Source organism: Wyeomyia smithii, chromosome 1 (genome assembly GCF_029784165.1).
Source record: "Wyeomyia smithii strain HCP4-BCI-WySm-NY-G18 chromosome 1, ASM2978416v1, whole genome shotgun sequence".
Classification (NCBI taxonomy): Eukaryota; Metazoa; Arthropoda; class Insecta; order Diptera; family Culicidae; genus Wyeomyia; species Wyeomyia smithii.
The window spans coordinates 192,487,164-192,505,356 of record NC_073694.1 but is presented as its reverse complement, the minus strand read 5'-3'; the positions used below and the strand labels follow the sequence as shown (position 1 = coordinate 192,505,356).

Below are 18,193 nucleotides of genomic sequence, written 5' to 3'. Positions count from 1 at the left end.
AGGTCCAGCAGATGTGTGCGTCAAAGTATACACTGAAAATAAATCGCACGCTAATCCCTAATGCGCTTTACATATGAATGTCAATAAACGAGCCTACCCTAATAAATAGGAACCATAAACGGACGATAATCCATATGGTTTAACGATAACCCAGACAGTTTGGACTATACCCCGTTCAACCTGTTTTGGCATTTGACGCGTGTAAGCATTGGAATCTGAGTGTAAAACGATTGATTTTGGTATGCATGGCATGGCAGGCCGAAGTGTAAAGCAGGTATTAGACGAAGCGAATATTTGCTATTTTTGGTACGATTTTTAGTTGCACAAAATAAAACCTGTACCAAAAATAGCAAATATTTGCTTCGTGTAATACCTGCTTAAGGCACTTGATTTTGTGATGTGAACTGAAACGCAAGTGTATTCCACTTAGATATGAAATGTTTCATCTATTAGCACAGAAGTAAGTGGAATCCACTTGGCTGTAACCACGACGTGTAACGGCAGTAACGTGTCGACTTTTTACAGTGTATTGCGCACTTCCTACCAAAATGGACTGCGCACAGTTTGAAAGGGCAACAACCAAGGGGATGGCAGCCCTATCTAAACTCTACACGTTTGACAGTCGCCCACATATCGGGGTTTTATTTATGCTGCCATCCCTCTGACAACAACAAAGAAGTGTGCATTGACACTAATGAATTCGTTTTAGCACCGCATACATAAGACGCACCACATACATAAGACATACGTAACACTGACGTTTTTTTCTGTTACACTTTACCCCATAGTACTCCGTACCTCGTCCTGTCAAACTGCTCGATAAATAATGAACAAAATGAATTTTCTTTTTCTCGGATTTATCGAGCCCCAAAGAAAATCCCATTAGGAACTGTCAAAAAGTTATTTACAAAATCAATCCAGCATTTTTCGAGTAGGAACGATATATATACAGGTCTGCTCAGGTACACTGCCTTCAAAAACAACTCAAACAGTGATTTTATTCAGATGGTGGTACCACATAAATAAGACATACGTAACACTGGCGTTTCACTCTGGTACATGTTGCCCCATAGTACTCCGTACCTCGTCCTGTCAAACTGCTCGATAAATAATAAACAAAATGAATTTTCTTTTTCTCGGCTTTATCGAGCCGATAAGGAACTGTCAAGAAGTTATTTACAAAATCAATGCAGCATTTTTCGAGTGGGAACGAGACAAATGCAGGGCTGCGCAGGTACACTGCCTTCAAAAACAACTCAAACAGTGATTTTATTCAGAGTGTGGTACCATTCGAGTAGTTCATTTTGTACCAACTTTTTTGGAAGATTTCTTCCTGAGTGTTACGTATATCTCATGTATGTGCTAACAGTCTCTCCCGAGCGGGACTCGAACATACGACGACTGGCTTGTTAGGCCAGCATCGTACCTCGAGACCAACTGGGAGATCATCCATGAATTACGTAACGCAAAAAACCCAATTTTCAGACCCCCACCCCCCATGTGTAACAAAACGTAACGCCAACATCTACCCCCCATAGAAGTTACGTAACGCTGTAGAAGAATTTGCTGGATAAAAATGCTCGTTTTTGGAGAGTGTACATATATTCTGACTGTTGAAACTTGTTTGCGCCGCAAAGAGTTTGTACTTTTCCTGTTCAGTTAGGTCGTATTTATATGTGCAAACTGAAATTGAGTAGTACTTCAACTTCATTTGCACAGAATTTCCAATACTGTCAATGAGCGGTCAACATTTATTTACTAGGAAAAATGACTGAAACGCAAGTAGCCGGGTTATCTCTCTTGTAAAAGTATTCTACTTCAACCTTGCGGTCTTGGCTTTGTACACAACCCTCCTGTGATTTTTTAGAATGCATAATGAAAAAGTTTATATGTGTACCTTAAAGCTTTTTTAAATGTCCGTGACCACCTTCCCAGCGATTTTCTCATTTTTTGGAATCACTCAAACAGCCACAAGAACAAATAACACGGCCGCACAGGCTAAATAATGGCGCGAAAAACGCCTTTTTAAAGATAAACTCTAGTGAGATGGCGCTGCTGTGAAAAAAGTGTTGAGCAATTATGAATCTGTCAAATTCAGTGCAGAAATTTGTAAATATTAACTTGATCTGCATTCATCGCTTAGTGCACTCGTGTTTTACTTTAAAAAAAACTAAAAAATCGAAATAAAACATAAAATATGGTAAAGCAAAACTGCTAGTAAGTTACAAATTCACGTAAACTCTTAACAAAACTTATCTTCCAAGTAGCAAAACTAAAGAATGTGAAATTACGTTGCGTAATTCATTCTTGCCGGACCCGAGCTCCAGTTTTGTATCCTGTAACAATGGAGATGCAAAAGATCCTAAAATTAGAGCGTAATCCAGCGCATCGGATATGCAAAAACCATTTCTCTCCAGATGATTTTATTACATATAAGCGATCAAAGTTAAACGCACAAGCAACACCAACGATAATTTCGAAAGGATGCATTGCCAAACAGATAGTTCCTAAAGAGGGATGCTGGGTGGTTGGATGCAATGTAAAAACCAAGAAGCGTTTGGTCAAAATTCCTCATGATGATGCCATTCGTAAAAAGTGGATATCATCGCTACAGCTTACCAATAATATTGAAGACAAAGTATTGCGTGAATTGATGATATGCCATAAACATTTTCGTGAAGATGATTGGTCGTTAGGTAAATTTTTATTTTCTAGTAATGCATAACTATGTTTACGTATATTCTAGTATGTGTATGTTATTTATATATATTATAGTTACAACGAAGTACTTTAAGTCAACTGCTGTTCCACGGCGAGCTATCGGTGCGAAGATCAAGAAACCTCTACACAAGGCCAAAATATATGTACACTCAAGCTGTAATGACGATAATGTGACACCGGAGCATGGATACTCTTTTCCATTTACACTTCCTCGCAGTAGAACTATGTGTTTTGTTACTGGGTGCACTGCAAAAGCTGGGAATGGAATAAAATTACACATGTTTCCTTTCAACGACAGAAATGTTTGTAAGCAATGGAAGCATGCAATCCGTAGAGTCACGACCCCGACGAAATATTCCAGAGTATGCAGCCGACACTTTTTACCCTCAGATTACAGAGCAGGTAAGATTACTGACAGAAAAATAAGTTATGTTTCTTTCGTGGCTCTTTAATTTTTGTATGATTTCAGGAGGAAATCGCCTGAAACCGAGTGCGATACCATCGAAACATTTACCTTCACCAAGAACCACACATGATATAAAACTGAGTAAAATTGTTCGTGTGTCTTGTAGGAGACGCTTCAACCATGATCTATCCCCTTCAGGCATACGTGATGATCTTCGATCGTTCAGAGATTTCAGCGGTAATGGCGATAGAGAATTAAAAGAACATTCGAGTACTTTGGATGGGTTTCTGGCTAATAATGCTTCGGATGCTGACCGCAACAGTTTTGCATTAAATGCTACGTGTAGCTCGAGTAATCCAACATTGAACGACGGTCAAATATATGCTGATGCCTATGGTGAAATAAGCCATGTTCACAACTCTAATGAACAGGATAAAATTTATATCGACGTACAATATCAGCAGGACGATCCAGTACTCCACTATAATCCGATCGATTTCATTGAACAGGCTCGCGAAAAAAACTTCAAATTTAGCAAACAAGCCACACTCACGAATCTAATTAAATCAGATCGGGACGCAAGTGTTTGGACAAGAGTTGCTTCACTGAAGCAATTAGATGCCATTTGTATATCTGTTAAAGCATTAGAAGATCAAGTATACCAGAAGCGGTTCAAGGCACACGTTGTTGACCGGGTTATCTTAACTTTATCGAAGCTAAAGCAAAACATCTCGTTTTCAGCACTGTAAACTCTGGTTGATATATCAGCAGCAACTGCTTCGTATTATTTTAATCATACTTTACAAGTTTTAGCTCAAGTTTTGCGACAATTTATTTACGGGCCAAGCCGTGAAGAAATTGGTTATAATATTCCACTATGTTTTAGAGCGGGTTTCGAAAATGTTCAATGTATTTTCGATTGCACAGAAATTCCTGTAGGGACACTCAAGTGTATCAACTGCCATATCGCATGTTTCTCTAATTATAAAGGAAGGAGAACAGTGAAATTTTTCAATTGGAGTAACCCCTGCGGGAGTGATAAGTTTTGTTAGTGAAGCATACAGTGGAAAAGCTTCAGATAAACAGATATTCAATGAACAAAACGTTGTGTCCTTATTCGATGCATTCAGAGATGAGATTATGGGGAACAAGGGCTTTAATATTGAAAATGAGTGTTTAGCTAAAGGTATTCGTCTACATATCCCACCTTTTCTGAGAACCGTGCGTCATACTCCTGCTGATGCCATATTGAATGAGAGAATTGCCAAAGTAAGGATTCACGTAGAGCGCGTAATTCAACGTGTTAAACTTTTCGGAATATTTCAAAACTCACTTGAAACATCCATGTTGGGTCTCGTAAATGAAATAATGACCGTTATATGTGGATTAGTAAATCTTTCAGCTCCTATATTACAAGATGATAAGTTTTAGAATGATTTATTTGTAAATAATTTACGACAATACAGATCAGCAATGTTCTATATCTCAACAATTTGTCTTATTTAAAAAATTACAGCTTTTAGTCGAGTAACTAACAACCTTATGTGTTATGTGCAGAGCCGGATTTACGATTGTGGGGGCCCGGGGCCCAGTTTACAGTGGGGGCCCCAGAATAAAACAAACCCGTTTTTTTATCGTACGAGTTAAAAACACTTATTTCTCATTGAAAAGTTACCAAAAATTTGCTAGAATTTTTTCTTACGAGTTTTTTTTTGCAGAGAACTTATTGATTGAATAATCAACATTCAGCTCCTTCAGAATATTGTACTCTCAACTTAACAATGCTAAGTTTGACAGCCTTTCACTCTTTATAGTCGTACGCAACCTATTTTCAATCAGTTTCATCTTCGATAAAGACCTTTCTCCAGTTGCGTTCGAGATCATTAGGCTCAAATAAATAAAAGTATGCAACTGCTCGAAATCCTGAATTTTTTTCTTGATATCTGAAAAATAAAAACCTACCGCAATTCGAAAAAAATGCGATCCGCAAGCAAAAATTTGCACACAATTTGAGAAAGACTGCGCAAATATAAGGCTACGCTGGCAATAATCTACAGAACCTAGGAAAAAACTAGGGGTAAGCGGGGTAAAACCGCCCCCTTAAGCAATTCTGTTTATAGAAAAAAAAGTTGCGGCTGCAATTTCATGTTTTCTTCGCTAAGAGGTTCTTCTATTCAATACCCGCATTTAAAAAATAAGAACTGAAATATTTTTGTTTATTTTCCAGTTTTTTTTTTCAATTTTTAAAAATTCATTGAAAATGTGCAGATCTTTTTCATGCGGGGTAAGCCCGCCCACCAGCGGGGTAAGATCGCCCACCATTTTTTGAGGATAAACAATATTTTTAGGGCCGAAACGGTTGATTTTATTTGTATAGTGTCTCTGACAAAGTTGTGGATGGTATTTTTTTTCTTTTTAAATGAAATATACACTGTGAAAAATCTGAAAAAAAAACTTCTAAGTTTCAACTTATTTTATTTTCTGATTATTCAAGTTCAGATCAATGTTTAGGTAACTTTTTTGGTTTTCAAAATAAATAGATTTTTCAGAATTGGGGGTTTTCAAGATATTGAATTCATAATATACCTATCTTTAAGCTAAAAATTAAAACTCATTAAACCTGTCGGTTCTTTTGATGACTTATTTTGTATAGAAAAATACTAATAATTATTCTTTCGTTCATTTATATTTTCAATTTTCTATGTTTTTTTTTTGAAGAACAAAATTATCAACGACTCTATACACCAAACAAACCGTCCAAAAAAAAAAATTCTTCACAAAAATTTAGCTATTAATATTTCTATTACTCCATGATCCAACAACCATAAAATTTTAGCTTACCTTTTGTAGATTTTACAGGCAAAAACATATTTTTTCAAATAAATTTAAAAAAAAATATATTTTTAATTCTATTTTTATATCTTTTCTTCAAATATTTTTAGAGTGTGTATTTTTTTCGGAAGTAAAAAACTACTATTTTCAATTCTGCCGGAGACGTCATACCAATCAAACAAACCGTCATGGCTCTAAAATTATTTTGGTTCATTAACACCATTTTCACACAGGTTTACTTTTTTCAAAAATAAGTCTTGTTAAAATATATTACTAGAAAAGCTTCAACCAAATCGAAAATGGTCGATTACCATCGATGTCTTATGTGGCTTGAAGTTGCTTTACTGATCCTGTAAATATTCCCTTTGTAGTGTCGAGGCATTTGGGTCTTGAAGTAAAACAACAAGCAGTTGTATACGTGGCGGTTTTACCCCTTGTATAGTGGGCGACTTTACCCCCAGTGGAACATTTTCATATTTGACCGAAAAAGTAGTCAAAATTACAAGATTACTCACGGCCTTCGATATTCCCGAAAGAAGATAGATTCAGGCAAGCGATTGAACGTATGTTCACGAACAAAACAATAGATTTTTAGACTGAAAAACCTTAAGTCCCGTTGCCGCAAAACAATAGCGCATTGACTGGTTGCCAGCTGAAAGGTTGTTTTTGATTATTTCTGCGACCGTTCGCGCACTATCAAAACAGAAAAACGTGCAAAATGTTATGTAATTATACTGTGATAGACACATTGAAGAAATTTTTCAATTATTTTATAAGTTAGTAGTAAACTACAGTGGGCGGTCTTACCCCGCAGGGCGGTCTTACCCTGTTTACCCCTACACACTTCTGCAGGTCAATAAAATCTGCACACGGACTCTGAAAATCTGCATTTTGCAATGCAAATCTAGTATCCCTGATTCGGACAGGTAAACTTATTTTCGGAATCAACAGCAATGTATTAAAAAAAACTTGTGGATTATCTTCTTTCCTGCTTGATTTCCCATGCGCGCTGGTTCGCTTCAAATGGTGTGTTAATGTGTGTCATTCCAAGAGAATCGAAGGTGAAATCTTATGGATGTGGTTGTGATATTGGCGCTCGCGAAAAAATAACACTGAAGGAAAGTTTCAGATTGAAATGGTCTGTTCAAATTTTCTTACTGTAAATTGAACTTTTGATTGAATCTCATTTTTCATAGAGAAAAGAACTTTTTCTCGTTTTGTGGGGGCCCCAAAAATGTGGGGGCCCGGGGTCCGGGCCCTCTGGGCCCCCCCTTAAATCCGGCTCTGGTTATGTGACATGTGTCATCTACACATTATCCAGTACCTTTTCTCTGCTCTACTAGTATAGTATATAAATTAAAATTGCATTCACTTATAATTACACGAACATGACCTCAACAATGAATCTCAACTCCAAATTCCAAATTTGTTTTCGTCTCGGTCTTTGTTCACTAGTTTCTATTTTCTATCCAGTATTTCAATGTTCATTACATTAAATTATCAGTTTAACCTGCACAAACATTAGTCACTCTACCCACTATTTGTGATAACATGTATGAGAAATAGATGATTTTCAATACACTTACTAGTTGTAACGCATATTCTTCATCGTAATCAACTTCTGTAATTGCGAAATCATCTTCGAACTTTGAGTAAATAATAAAATCACATTTATAGCTTCAACACATACATAGCAAGCTGTACTTGTGCAAAATATTTATGATTCCTATTCAGCTGAAGCCCTGAGTTGGTTCTACGTAAATATGTTTTTGTGGTTTTACATTCGTTCATTACCCATTCTATATTATGGTCAGCTCCAAGCAATGGACATTTAATCTCGAGCAGTACTCCATTCATAGGATCTACACCATCAGGGCTTACACCTATCCATGGTTCTATAAAACTTATCACAAAACCGCACCTTTTGATCAAAGGGTTACGTTTCCTCATATAACAATCTAATGCTAACTGTTCTACCTGTTTACCATACTGAATAGCTTTTGTATGCAAAGATTTGGGACATAGGTATAACTGTATCTTTTTTGTCCAATCTGCGTTTTTGTTTTTGTAATAAGTATATAACTGATAACAAGAACTTCCAGTTATTCTTATTGATCGATGTAACCTCCAGCTGCTATTATCTTGCAACTTGGTATGTATACAAATCCCTACAATTTCTGATAAGGTTTTGACTATATGTTTTTTATAAAACATTTTATGGTCATCTGAAACAAATTTTATATCTATTGAATGCGTAGGATGTTGAAACGAAATTTGAATTAAATCACGAAGCTCATAGTTTGTCAAAAACTTGTCCAAATTATTTGTTTGCAGTGGTCCTATTGGAAATCTATTACATGTTTGCTCTCTTCCGGTGATGTGTTTCTTGACAGCGGAATCGGGTGAAGCTGTAAAAATTCAAATAGGTAGTCATATTTCAACTACTTCAGTACCATCCCAAAATAATTTGAAACTTACCATCCATAATACGATCAAAGCCTTGTTTAAGCAATTCCCTCATGTTGCCAAGATCAATCACCGCAAGTTGTGAATGCTTCCTGGCACAGCAAAGATTCCTGACAACTTTGGCTTTCCATAAATCAGTTTTCTCGCTTTTACTAATTCCCCATGCTTGGCGAGAGCTGGTACATGTTAAATATTCTACAAAGCGAGTGCTGGAAATAGCGATTTAGATTAACTCTTAGTAATTATCAAGTATGTAGAAATATTACTTAGCGAGATGAAGCAAACAGGCGACAATATGTTTACATCTAGCGGTACCCGCTTTGCATACACATCGAAGAATCCAATGACGGAAATCGTAGCCAATATGCAGTTTAACTTCATGAGGAACGTCTCCTGGGTGGGAACTTTGGAGCACAAATCCACAAATATCAATCATGGAATCACTTTCATTTGTATAACCGATGCACACAACATGACCTGATTCAAAAACAGATTGCCCTTCTCGAAGCGGCCTAATGGAATCTCCTATGTAGTCCAAAATATCCCCTAATGTAATGTTCACCGCTTTTGTCACCACGATTTCTCCTGCAAAGATAAACATAACCGCAATGAGCTAAAGCAAAAATGAAGAGTTATTATAAATGCGATATCCTACAACACTAGAATTACATACCAGTAGAATGGAAAATTCGTTTACTTTCCGATGACTTCATGTTAAAGCAAATCACCGACCGTAAAACTCAATAAAAATCGAAAAAAAACACCCGGTCAAATGCACAACAGCAAGAAAACAAGTCTATGACACTTTTTAGTTAGTTCTTCGAAAATTAACCAGGTGGCGCACATGCATTACACGTTTCGATTAAATAGGCCTAATGTTGATCGCCAATCATGGTGCCGCTTTTTCACTCGTGTCAAATAATGGTGTTGTTTTTTTCATGCTTGGTACTCAAAATTGAGTTATAGTGGTAAATTCAAAAATGAATTATTCTAGATTAATTAGGGAACCTATATATTAGAGAAATGACAAGACACTCACCGTTAAGGCAACTGTCAACATCAAAACGGATAACGGCAATGCAAAATTATACAAATAGCCCGTTTTGATGTTGACAGCTGCCTTAACGGTGAGTGTCTCGGCGTTTCTCTTGTGTATAGGCTGACTAAGATTAATCCAAAATCAGTATAAAAATTACACAGATTCACGAAGTGCGGTATTCATTTTTTGACGTTTCCATGCAACTTATGAAATTGAATTAAAATCCATCCATTCGCAGCACCTCCCTGACACGTTCGTAGCCTGTGCTTTTGAATACGCGGGAATGAAATGGCATGTTACATTGCTGTGCTGCACACTGCTATAATCAGCGACATCGATAGATTGGGAAACACGGAACGGGAGTAAAGAGCACGTCAGATATCTTCCCTTTGCGGCCATTGTTGTTTGGGGCTCGGCATCGAGGGGTTCGTCATAATGGGGGTACTGTCAAACTTTAGGTAATGAGATTACGGTGTCAGGATTCGCAGTGTTACTTCTCACGAGCGTGTGGGCTCAAATTAATTTGTGCCCGCTGTCAGCAGTAAGATAAAGATGTATGAAAAGAGGCGGTAATATGCTATCTCGTTTACACATATGTTGAGATGTGAGCCCTCGAAACATCGCGCGATGCCAAAGGGGTGTCCGGAATTATTTTAATAATATCGATAATATAAATATCGATTAACTATTGCATGAATTATATGAGCTGGCAGCTCTGAAAACAGGTCATCAAGAACGAAACGTCAGAGGGCAGAAATTAAATAGTAGAAAAAATACGTGAATTATTCCTGTCGAAAATTTTAATGTTTGACGACACAAAACGTATAACTTGGAGGATAGATTGTTTAAATTGTAAACTATAAACAAAAAGTTTGTGTAGGCACTTTCCATATTGATCAAGGTACGTATCAATTTGATTGTGTTCAGTTCGTCTTTGTCGAACATTTGAAAGAAAAGTTTTACGCATTTCGTTAAGAATAAAAATTTAATTATTGCTGGAATTCGGAAACAGAATGTCCTTACCACAAGGTGACAGCTTATACGGAAACAGAAATTAGGAATCACGTCCAACAACACATCGCGTTGAGTTTCAACAGCAGTGCTAGGTTTTTGGGCAAATTAAATAGTATGTTGCCACTTTTTAAAGAATCGGATGAATTTATCAGTCCGTTGACGATTGGAGTGATCGCTGTAATTATCATTTACTTCGCTTGGCGCTCAACATACGTACGGGAAGACCGCCCCAATTCGTCTGGTACAGTTCTAGTCATCGAAAACAATTTACGAAGACTAAATCATATCACTCAGCAACCGGTCACCATCAACATCCGTAAGTAATATGCTGCTGAACGAGAAAAAGTCATTTGTTTACATAAACAAAAGTAAATTGGAGAATCTTTTATCTATTTTTATCTCTATCAGTTCGAAGCTCATCACAGCAGTCAAATATTTCCAACGTCACGGAAACAGAGGAACTAGATCTTGAAAACGACAGCATAGCTTCGTCTATCGACAACATCACTCAATCAATTCTGACAGAGGCATCTGAATCAGCCACTGGTCTGGATATAAGTGACTCCGAAACTTATCCCAGCACTTCGGTTGCTAGAGGCAATTTGGATGATATTGATCCCGGTCCAGAGGAAATAATTCGACAAATGGATCATCGTGATTCAGATTCTGAGAGACTTTCCGAAATCGATGGAGTAAGACATCGGGTAGTGTCTCAGTCTCCTACAAAAAATAACTGTTCTAATGGTGAGAACAGTGAAGTGAGACCAACTAAGGAAACGTTGCAGGTGAAACAAATAAGAATTAAATTAAAATACTTGAATGACGATTCTAGGCTGGTAGAAGGTGATCTGAACGAAAAGATTGGGGATTTCAAAAAGTAAGTGTTTTAATAGGTATTCCTTACAAATGATTGTAGCGTATTTTTTTCTGCAGGCGTAATTTTTCTATCGACCTGGCAGCGAAAAAGCTTGTTCGATTGGTGTTCAACGGACATGTCTTGCAACCGGATTCGAGAACTTTGGCTGCATGTGGACTATTCGACAATTGCGTTGTGCACTGTTTGATTCACAACCCGAAGCCACAACAGAGTGGCACTGATGGTAACGACTCTGGCACCAATTCCATCAGAGATACCGGAGGTAGCGAGAGTGGCACGCAAAATGCAGTCAATCCCGAAGGAGTTGAATTCAGGAACACCGGTCGGGATAACATGACACGTTATGGAACGTACTTCATCTACATAGGCACATTTATCCTATCCGCAACCATATGCTACTGCTGGTACTGTAGGTTTCACTACAGTCACTTGTTCAATTTAAATTCAACGATTGGCCTGATTGTTACTACCACAATTTTCCTTATAATGATGCCAACAATCATTCTTACTGACAGCCATTCAGCCAACTAGACCCTTACTGTTAAATCATTCGCGATAGAGGTGAGCACCAAAGCAGCGAAGCACGGTGAGCCTTACTTTACTGAAATTGACTATAAAAATCGTCGCTTGCCGTCACTGGGAAGCCTAGTCCAAGCATGTAAGTAGAACGGCATTTTATATCAACTGTATTGCTGACACGAGAGAAAAAAAACACCGATCGCTTTTATGTTTACAGTGAAACGTTTTGTTCCAGTATCCGAACACGCCATGTTCGTTACGCGTGTCGCTCTACGTTTTATGTTTGCCAGATCGGGTTAGTCAGAATCATAAAACGGGTTCATAAATATTTTTGCGAAGTTTATTATCTTTTAATTTTTTTATTTTAAACTTTACATCATCAATCCTCTGACGGTTCAAGTGAATAATTCAAAACCAATCAGCACTTTCTCTACTGTCGGAATCGCTGAAACTACGTTTTTCTTCCTGGATCTGGTTAGCTTTTTCATTATCATTTTCGCCGTCATCTGTGATAACTTTTCTGCCGGACTCATGACTATGACGCAATTTTTCCGCATCTATTATTCTCTGATCGGACAAACTTTGAAACAGCGTAGATCTACAGCGGGCAGCACTGAAACATCTCCACACGCGCCAACCGTCCTTATGAAGATAAAAATGGCAATACCGATTACCCTTGTATGTCAACACTTCATGACCATCGCAATTAACGGTTAGGTCATAATCCATGGTACCCTCCAACTGCAGTAACGTGAGCCGACAATCCTCTTCATTTTGCCTCATTTCATGTGTGTGAGGTTCTTGATTTTCTCGGATTACACCAGAATCTTCGTTGCACGTGATGGCCGCATTGCATCCTTTTTTACGCTCAACGCACTTGTAGTAGAAAGAGGCGTTTTCTCTTACACACTGCCTTCTATATAGATATCCTTTATGAAATTTATAAAGCGGTCCCCTTCTTACTACGTGTTTAGTTTCGATCACAAAATCGAACTCGTCGATGCTTTTTTCATGTTCAGGTAACGGATGGCTATGTTCATGTTTACCGACAAATTTTGTCACGACTCCACTTGGCAATAGGTAAATATACGCGGCACAAGTATCATCCTCTAAGCAACGACAGGCTCTGGTTCCATCTACTTTAGTGTTCATTATAGTGTAACGAAGCCCTTCGAATATAATGAAATCAGTTCCTACTTGATTTTTAGCCACATGATAATCCATTGATTCAATCGGTTGTGCTCCTTTCTGACCCGCCACGATATGTAAACCTTTCTCCAGGTTATAATCGTCCGGTCCATGAGTATGAGGTAATTTAACATGATGTTTCGATAGTTCAATAACATCGTCTTCCGTCGAGTGGATTACGGTTTGGCAATTGTGTGATTTTCGTAAATAACAGTTCCAAACTAATCTTTTATTCTCCAGTCTCCTGCCACTGAACGTGTAATAGTGCCCCTCAAACGCAAGAATTTTTTGCGATCGTCGGTAGTGGCGCTCAGAAACACCTTCGAAGTTACTACAGCTACTTCCGCTGTATACCTTCATATCGCCATTTTTAAAGAAATAGACTATCGCACGACAGGAACTTATGGTACATCCATAAATTTTTGTATCGTCGGACTGTAAAAGGAATATTAAAGAACACAATTTCAAAGTATCAACATTCAACTATCGTATTCGAGTAACAACAATTTTATTTACCCTTGTTGCGAGAAGCCTATGTTGATGATCTCCGTAGACTAGCACAACTTCACCCGAGGACAGCTTAACCATGCTGTAATTGTATCGCCCACGGCCACTCGAAATTACTTCTTGATCCGCGTCCGTGTCCTGTTCCACTGCCTTCAAATCCGCTAGTTTTGCCGTGACATAATCGTCCAAGCTGTCTCTTAGATGATTATGCTGGTTGGAATTTTCACGCCAGAAGATCTTGTTCTCGGCAGAGCTTCGTGTGTATATTTGAGCCTCACATTTGGGCTGGACACAACGCCACCCGAACCGAACTTCCGAAGCTGTTTTATAGTATCGAAATTTAACGTAACGGTGACCGCGAAATACGACATTGATGGTGCCGTGGCCCGCATTGTAAAGTTTAAAATCAGAAGAATTACACATCTGAAATTTTTCAACTTTTATTTTTGAATCAATCGTTTAAAACTAATACTGCTCACCTTTGCAGATATTTTGGTACTACTGGGTTTAGCAAGCGAAAGCTCATGGGGTTCTGCTTTCGGTTTGCGACTTCGTTTCTTTTTGACTAGTACCAACTCTTCCAGCAGCCCAGTTGATTTGCTTCTTGTTTTCCGAGCGGGTTTAAAGCTGTCGTCAGATTCATACGTTGGTTCTTCTGTGCTTGACGCATCGCTGCTACTCGAAGTCGATTTTCGAAATCGTTTGGGCAATTTTCTTTTTCTTTTCATTACTGGAGCCTCAGCTGTATCAATGCACTCAGAATCCCAAGCCAATTTTGATTCCTCGTCGGAAATGGTTTTGTCCTCAAAGGGATCAATATCAGTGTGGGTAATCTCGTGCGATAACGGTTCAATTGAAGGAACGTTTACAAAGCTGTCCGTTGATGGTAAAAGTTGATTTTTTGCTTCAATAAGCAAAGTATTGTTCATTTTACATTGTCGTCGGAATTTACTGAATTCTTCCAGCGTCGCTACGCATCGGGAGCAAACACAACAGTCAGGTTCCTCAGTATTATTCAGCTTAACCAGCGCAAGTTCAGAAATTTGACGAAACAGGGCATTATCTGGATTATCACCATAAGGAAACACGCAGCGTAATTTGAATGCCTTGATAAAACAAAGCCGACAATAGTTATCCTCCTGGCCACCCGCAGCATATTTGTGTATATTAACGCTGACATAAACAGAAATATAATACAGTGATTGGTGAGTTACATTTTTGATTCAACTTACTTGACAGTGTCCATGCTTATCAGACGGATTGAGCATTTAATATTATCCCAATATTTAAATAAGCAATTTATATAGCAACTTCACTTTCACCACCAACATAACAATTACCGTCAACAGACTGCATTTGAAATGGCACTAGCTGACTATATTATTTGCATTATTTGCGTCGCTCTTCTGCGGCTTATGTTACTGCATCGTTTTTTATAGGACAGGACCTGACAGTTGTCGTCAGAGATGCCAGATGTTTTTGAAAAATGTCTGCAACTGCTCGAAAAACCGCAAAAATCTGCTTGAAATTTGAAAAAAATCTATCCGTGATTCGAAAAAAAATAGCTTATGCAGGCAAAAGTCTGCAAAAATCTGCACAGATTTTGGAAAAATCTGCGTAAATATGAGGAGATCCTGACAAAAATCTGCAGAAACTATTGAAAGTCTTCAAATATCTGCGAATCAATAAATATCTGCACACTAACTCTAGAAATCTGCGTTTTGCAGACAAATCTGCACATCTGGTTTCCCTGGTTGTCGTTGAAGTTTTGTGATTATGGCTTGAATGCAGAGATGCCAGACGTTTTTGTAAAAAAACTACAACTGCTCGAAAAACCGGAATAATCCGCTTGAAATCTGAAAATGTAGAGTAACATGTCAAAAGGATCTATCTACTTTCATCGATTTTCTTGACTGACTTTTCATTTGTTTAATAGTTCAGCTAAAGTAACTATTCCCAACGTGGTTTTACCTTTGTTATACTAAACAAAGGTTATAAAATCGGTCGAAAAACGCGAAATAGATCCAAGGCCCGGAGGGCCGAACCGTATATACCATTCGACTCGGCTCGACGAACTGAGCAATGTCTGTTCGTGTGTATCTGTGTGTGTATGTGTGTGTGTGTGTATGTATGTTGTCTGTATGTATGTGCCGAAAAATACTAACGCACCTTTCTTATAGAACGCAATATCCGATTTTGATGATCTTATACGCAAACGAAAGCTACTGTTCTCCCCCAGAATGCTACCGAGTGGATTTTTGATTAGTGGCTTAGTTCTCGAAATATTGATCAAAGAGTATTTTTTGCATAAGATATTTAACTTTTAAGGGAAATTGAATGGCAAGGAGAGCCATCGACTCAGATCGACGAACTGAACAGTTTCTGTATGTATGTGTATGTGTGCCTGTATGTATGTATGTGTAAATATGTTGTTTATATGTATAGTATATTAAAATCGAAACAAAAAAATTACAAGATAAGCGCTCATTTTACAGAACACATATTCCGATTTTAATGTTCGCATGCTCAAATAAACGCCCTAGAGCTCTTTAAAAATGATACTAAGTGTAGCTTGAACTGTAAAAATTTGACCGAAGTATATTTCAGACATGGGATATTTTACTTTTTGGATAATTCATCTCTCTCTCCCTGCTCTCTCTTCTTCTCTATTCCTCTATGTCTTTTTTTTTCGTATCACTACTTATTTCTCAAAAGAAAACAACAATCTTCGACAACTTTGCATAATTTTTACACTCTTCGTTGTGCGTCTTTATTGGTGTGAAAAAATTACCCTTTAGCTTTTTCTTAAAAATTTGAATTAGATTTTGGAGGAAACCGCAATGCTCACTTAGCTCCTTTTCTGCCTTGCGAAGCTTTCGTCCTCACTTTCTTTAAAATATATATATTAAATTGTACGTTGAACCCAGATTTAAGAATAAGAATCTTCTACAGCTACAGCCAAACATTGTAGCAAAATCTGATCTCACAGTGTTCAAATGTAATACAATTAGCGTATACAATTAGTGTATTACAATACAATTAGTGTAAATACAATTAGCGATGCAGATATTTTGAAAAGCTTTACCAAAAATTTACAGACCTATTTACGTACGAATATGTTAGTGCTACCCGTTTGCAATGCACATTTTGAACAGCTGGAAAACTTTTTAGTTGTACACTTATTCTAAGTTTTAAATTCAGTTCTGAATATACTTTTCACTCGTGGCCAGGAATCTACAGTTGATGGTGAACGTAATTGGCAAAATAAGGAAAAAGTTTTGAGAAATTGTGAACATCGAGATGCGATGATTTACAGTTTGGATGAAACTGAAGCAACTTCACATGGCTATACACGTTTACTAGTGTGCGCAAGTGAAAAGTATCTTACCCCTATGATATGATACACTATTCTCATGTAAGATATAAATATTGCTTTCTAATTTAGGACTAAGTGCAAACAGAGTATCCATGTTATTCCGCTCTGGTTATCGCAGCAAGTTTTATAAAGTCTTCATTTCGAATTTTATCATACAGCCTAGGCCTTCGAAAAGAATAATGTTCTCGACTACACTCTAAAAATCCATAATTCACAAATGCCGTATAAAAAGATAATGCATTTGAGATAGAACTAAATTGACAACTTTCATGAATAGTTTTTTTTTCTGTATAATTCTTAGGTTTTTAGAAATTTGCTTCAATTCGTAAAAAATATAAGATGCTTATTCATAAATCTAGGTCCTGCAATTTCTAAAAATAAAGCGAAAATGATATTCAAACCTTGTTTATGAGGATTTAAAAAAACTGCATTAAACTAACATACATGTTTGCTGTTCTAGTATGAAATCAGTATCATTGTTATCTGTTACTGTTTCCTCACGTTCGATTATTTCAAGAAAAAATTTGAGTTGCTTCTAGCTAGCATTTGAAAATTAGTTTGAGATCGAAAAAATAACACTCATTTACTCCAATGACAACATAATAATTTTTTCGAAACCCACGTCAAGCTTTAATTCAATGATCGTGTTTGGTTCACCCTCTGAAAACTGTCCTTTAAATTCTTTTTATTCTTTATTGAAATTGGATTTACGTTGGTATACGATTTGTGGTTTACTGATCTTATAAGTATGAAGTAATAGGTAGTTAGTATAACAAAGGTTTCTGCACCACTAGGTGGATTAATCCAGGTTTTTATTTAAAAAGCTAGATTAGATTCTCCGCTATCAAATGGTGTAAAGGACATATCATGAAACGTGTTTAATCAGCCGTTGCGGTTGAAAGAAACCGATCGATCAAAAAATCGATCAAAGCAATAGATCCTTTTGACATGTTGCTCTACAAATTTAAAAAAGAAGAGTGGTGACGCGAGGGAATGCCTTTTCCTATCCCTCGCTGTACATTTGATAGAGTATAGGCACCGACAAACTGACATGAATCCTTGAACAAAAATGTAAGATTATTCTGCTCAAAAATTCAAATATAAATACGTTACAACACTAGCGCCATACATACTTGGGTTCGCGCAACAACTCTACCGTACTACAGATGACCAGAGATGCCAGATGTGAAGGCTTGTTTTTATTTGGAAGACATTTGAGCTCGTATGAAGACGTGAAAGCCTAATTGT

The 18,193-nt window shown here is 37.3% G+C and overlaps 4 protein-coding genes across 6 annotated transcripts; 2 read left to right on the top strand and 2 right to left on the bottom strand.

Annotated features, from left to right (window-relative positions):
• Nucleotides 1–2,101: 2,101 nt before the first annotated feature.
• LOC129718183 (uncharacterized) lies at nucleotides 2,102–4,527 on the top strand. The gene is made up of 4 exons (XM_055668676.1): nucleotides 2,102–2,200; nucleotides 2,268–2,696; nucleotides 2,776–3,123; nucleotides 3,191–4,527. Exons 2-4 carry the CDS (start codon nucleotides 2,345–2,347, stop codon nucleotides 3,874–3,876), a joined length of 1,386 nt encoding a protein of 461 aa, XP_055524651.1. The 5' UTR covers nucleotides 2,102–2,200; nucleotides 2,268–2,344; the 3' UTR covers nucleotides 3,877–4,527.
• A 2,428-nt stretch (nucleotides 4,528–6,955) lies between these two features.
• On the bottom strand, nucleotides 6,956–9,419 carry LOC129718184 (uncharacterized). Of its 2 annotated transcripts, none has more exons than XM_055668679.1 (4): nucleotides 9,099–9,419; nucleotides 8,692–9,038; nucleotides 8,438–8,634; nucleotides 6,956–8,367 (listed from the first exon to the last, which is right to left on the bottom strand). In XM_055668679.1, the coding sequence occupies exons 2-4, from the start codon at nucleotides 9,024–9,026 to the stop codon at nucleotides 7,631–7,633; spliced, it is 1,269 nt and encodes a 422-aa protein (XP_055524654.1). In that variant the 5' UTR covers nucleotides 9,027–9,038; nucleotides 9,099–9,419; the 3' UTR covers nucleotides 6,956–7,630. The 2 variants fall into 2 exon arrangements, with proteins under 2 accessions (XP_055524654.1, XP_055524653.1); XM_055668678.1 differs by having other exon boundaries at nucleotides 8,692–9,010; nucleotides 9,099–9,418.
• A 759-nt stretch (nucleotides 9,420–10,178) lies between these two features.
• Nucleotides 10,179–12,096, top strand: LOC129718185 (transmembrane and ubiquitin-like domain-containing protein 2). 2 transcript variants are annotated; one of them, XM_055668680.1, is made up of 4 exons: nucleotides 10,179–10,365; nucleotides 10,477–10,794; nucleotides 10,887–11,355; nucleotides 11,412–12,096. In XM_055668680.1, exons 2-4 carry the CDS (start codon nucleotides 10,593–10,595, stop codon nucleotides 11,884–11,886), a joined length of 1,146 nt encoding a protein of 381 aa, XP_055524655.1. In that variant the 5' UTR covers nucleotides 10,179–10,365; nucleotides 10,477–10,592; the 3' UTR covers nucleotides 11,887–12,096. The 2 variants fall into 2 exon arrangements, with proteins under 2 accessions (XP_055524655.1, XP_055524656.1); XM_055668681.1 differs by having other exon boundaries at nucleotides 10,441–10,794.
• Nucleotides 12,097–12,200: 104 nt separating this feature from the next.
• LOC129718178 (uncharacterized) lies at nucleotides 12,201–15,022 on the bottom strand. Its single transcript, XM_055668668.1, has 4 exons — nucleotides 14,802–15,022; nucleotides 14,049–14,742; nucleotides 13,579–13,992; nucleotides 12,201–13,497 (listed from the first exon to the last, which is right to left on the bottom strand). Exons 1-4 carry the CDS (start codon nucleotides 14,813–14,815, stop codon nucleotides 12,283–12,285), a joined length of 2,337 nt encoding a protein of 778 aa, XP_055524643.1. The 5' UTR covers nucleotides 14,816–15,022; the 3' UTR covers nucleotides 12,201–12,282.
• Between the last annotated feature and the right edge of the window lie 3,171 nt (nucleotides 15,023–18,193).